At 64.3% G+C, this 3044-nt stretch overlaps 1 protein-coding gene across 1 annotated transcript in view; it reads right to left on the bottom strand.

The window, feature by feature from the left end:
* KIF26A (kinesin family member 26A) overlaps window positions 1-3044 on the bottom strand; it is a 40801-nt gene that overhangs the window by 35116 nt on the left and 2641 nt on the right. Inside the window, exon 6 of the mRNA XM_024758033.1 lies at window positions 2948-3038. Within this exon, the coding sequence (XP_024613801.1) occupies window positions 2948-3038 (91 nt within the window). The remainder of the gene's footprint in view (window positions 1-2947; window positions 3039-3044) is intronic.

Genomic DNA, 3044 nt, shown 5'->3' with positions numbered 1-3044 from the left:
GGGCATCTGCAGCGGGGCCCACGGGAGGAGCGGCCCATGGAGGCCACAGGACAGTCCGAAGGGCGTGCTCCAGGCCACGCAGGGGTCCGAAGGGGTCACTCAGAGACAAGGCCTTGGACCCTGGTGAGAGCAGAGGTAGCTCCGTGGAGGCCCAGAGGCCCCAGCCTGGCGTCCCCTCCACAACCAGGCCCACCGCCCCTCACAGTTCAGGCAGGACGGTCTCTGGGCTCCAAGCTGGGCAGGCAGAGCGTGTTCCCTCCCCCACGGCCCCCAGGGACATTAGGGCTCAAAAGCAGGGGGCACAGTCCTATCTGCTCCGCATGGATGAGGTCCCTGGGCGGGAACCACGGTCATCCTCACTGCCCAGGTGCGGAAACTGAGGCAGGCACGGGGAGAAGGGAGCAGAGGCAGCAAGGGGGAGGCGGGCCCTCCACCCAGGCTGCCCGCCCACCTCCCATGGGCACCAAAGACCTAGGCACAGCATGACCCCCGAGCCTACATCCCAGCAAAAGCAACAAGGGCTGAGGCATACGGGCCAGCCTGTGCCAGACGTGGCCCAACACACCTGTGAAAGGGGTGCGAAGGTGGTCCCAGGTACAGAGAGGGAAACCGAGGCCACGAGCTCTCAGCGAACCTGCCCAAGGCCCCACAGCCCGGAGCTGGCAGGAGGGTGGGCAAGAAGCCAGCGGGGAGTCGAGCCCCGGCAGGGATGCCTCAGGCAGCGTATGGGGTGGCCGTGAAGGACCACGTCCCTCGACCCTTGCAAGGCTCCCTCCCACCTGAGACCAGGCAGGGACCCCAGGGGCAAGGGCCTCTCAGTCAGGCTGGGGTCCCAGCTCCACCCTCATCCCAGGCCATGGGAGCCCAGCAAGCCACCTCCGGACCGGGGCCTCCCCAGATGCCCCAAGCATGGGACCAAGTGAGATGACAGCCAGCAAAGTTCTCTGTAAACCGTGAAGTGCCATTCTCACAAAGCTCATCTCCTCACGGTGAGAAACAAGAAAGGGCCCCTAGGGAAAATTCTAGACCACAAACTCTACACTCCAGTGCCTTGTCCGCCTCAGAGCAGAGCCCAGTGCCCCTGGACCATCGGGCCAGACTCCTGCCCTGCGGGAGCTCTGGGGCAGGCCGGGTGAGGCTGCAGGCTGTGCGTGGATCAGCCTGGGTCACACAGGACAATGACACCCGCCAAGGCCCCAGCCACCTTGCCCCATGTCCCACGGCCCGGGTGGCTCAGCCCAAGGGCCTGAAGCCCCCTGGGGCCCATTCCCACCCTCTCTGGAGAAACAATGGATGACGGGGCCCTCCCTTCCTCAGGTACAGCACCCTACAGGTTGGACAGCACCCCAGAAGGGCCCCTGGAGGCTACCCCATCTGACAAAGGAGGAAATGCAGCGGGGGAAGGGGCCAAAGAGATCAACAAAGCCAGAGACCCTGGTCTGCTGCGTGAACAGGCCGCTGGGTGCCAGGGACAGCTGGGGAAGGGGGTAAGCCCTCACCTGGCACTGAGGAGTACCCAGTGTCAAACGCCAAACTCGGGGAGGCCAGGGGAGGTGGAAGGTGAGCGCTGTGGGTGGTCCAGGGCCTTCCCTGATGAGCTGTCTGCAGGAAACGACCACTGAGACCTCCAGGTGAGGGACCCCGAAGCCACCAGCGACTGGTGTGACCTGCAGCTCTCTCCACCAGGATCCCCTGCCCACCTGCGACCCACCGGCCACATGTCCAGCACCACCAGGCAAAGCCCAGTTCAGTCACTAAAGTCTCTCCTCTCTCTGGCCTCAATTTCCCCTAACGGGGTAGTAAGATGGCCCTGTGGCCCTGTCAGGCCCCCAGGAGTCTAGCCCAGAACACCCTCTCCTGGGGCCGTGAAGGTCTTCTCACGTCTTTTCAACCAGATTCAGGCCATGTGGGGCACAGAGCGTCGCAAGGCTGCAACCTGCTCAGGGCAGCAGATGTGGGAGCGTGCAGCCCCACCCCAGGGCGGGCCACAGGTCCCCTCCCCTGACCGCAGAGCGAGGGTGCCCAGGACACAAAACAGACTCACATCCCCACTCCCAATGCCACGGGGAACACCGCTGGACCCCAGGAGGCGGGGGTCTCGCCCAGACAACAGGGCCTCCTTGGAGAACTATATTTAGATTCAGTGGGGATTATGCAAGCTTACTTCCCAAGACAGCTTTCAGAAAGGCTGCAGGTCAGGCGGGAAGGGCTTCCTCTGGAGAAACCCCCCCCCAGCCCCCAGCTTCCCAGGCTGTGCAAACTTCCAGAGCGCATTGTTCCTGGAACAATGGTCCCTGCTCCTTCCAAGACCAGGGCAAGCCCGCTGGCTACAGAATTCAGCAGAGCGCCCTCCCCTGGCCAACACCTTGGCAGCTGGGTCTGGAGCCTGGGGGGCCAGATGGGTGGCCACTGCCTAAAGTGGCAGAGCCCCAGGCTGTGGGCCACACGCAACTCTTAGCCATGGCCCTGGGAGGGGACAGAGAGGGGCCCCCCCCCCACAGCAGCTGGCCCACCCTCTGGCCCTCCAAGCCCTCCTGCCCCAGGTATGCAGTTTCCAGACACTTGGCTGGGGGCCCAGGTGCTCCAAGGGCGACAACGCACCAAATAACCTCTTGCCTCTGGCAAGGCAGGAGCTGTCCCGCCCGGGGTGGAGGCCCCGCCATCTCCCCCTCTTCTCCCTCTCCCAAACACACACTAGGCTTCCAGCTGTGGGACATCTGCAGCAGAAACGCCCACCCAGCCCCTCCCATCAGACAGTGGGACCCTCTTAGGATGAAATGCCCCAACTCACACACAAGGTGTTAACAGACGGGAAACCGAGGCCCAGAGAAGGGAAGGGACTGGCCCAAAATCCACGGTGGAACCTCGCCTCCCTCCGGGCCCCGAAGACTCCCAAGTTCCAGCATAGGACCCGTCCCAGGGGCCGGCCTGAGGAAGGGTCACTTACCCGGAGGGGTGTCCCGGGCCCGCCGACCAGCTTCCACGCCTGTCGCTTGAGCTCGGCGAGCTTCGTGTGGCAGTGGCGGCACCAGCCGCCTCCACCA

Source organism: Neophocaena asiaeorientalis, unplaced genomic scaffold, assembly GCF_003031525.2.
Source record: "Neophocaena asiaeorientalis asiaeorientalis breed wild unplaced genomic scaffold, Neophocaena_asiaeorientalis_V1.1 scaffold476, whole genome shotgun sequence".
Lineage (NCBI taxonomy): Eukaryota > Metazoa > Chordata > Mammalia > Artiodactyla > Phocoenidae > Neophocaena > Neophocaena asiaeorientalis.
Note: the sequence above shows the minus strand (reverse complement) of the source record. Positions and strands in the feature narration are given on the sequence as shown.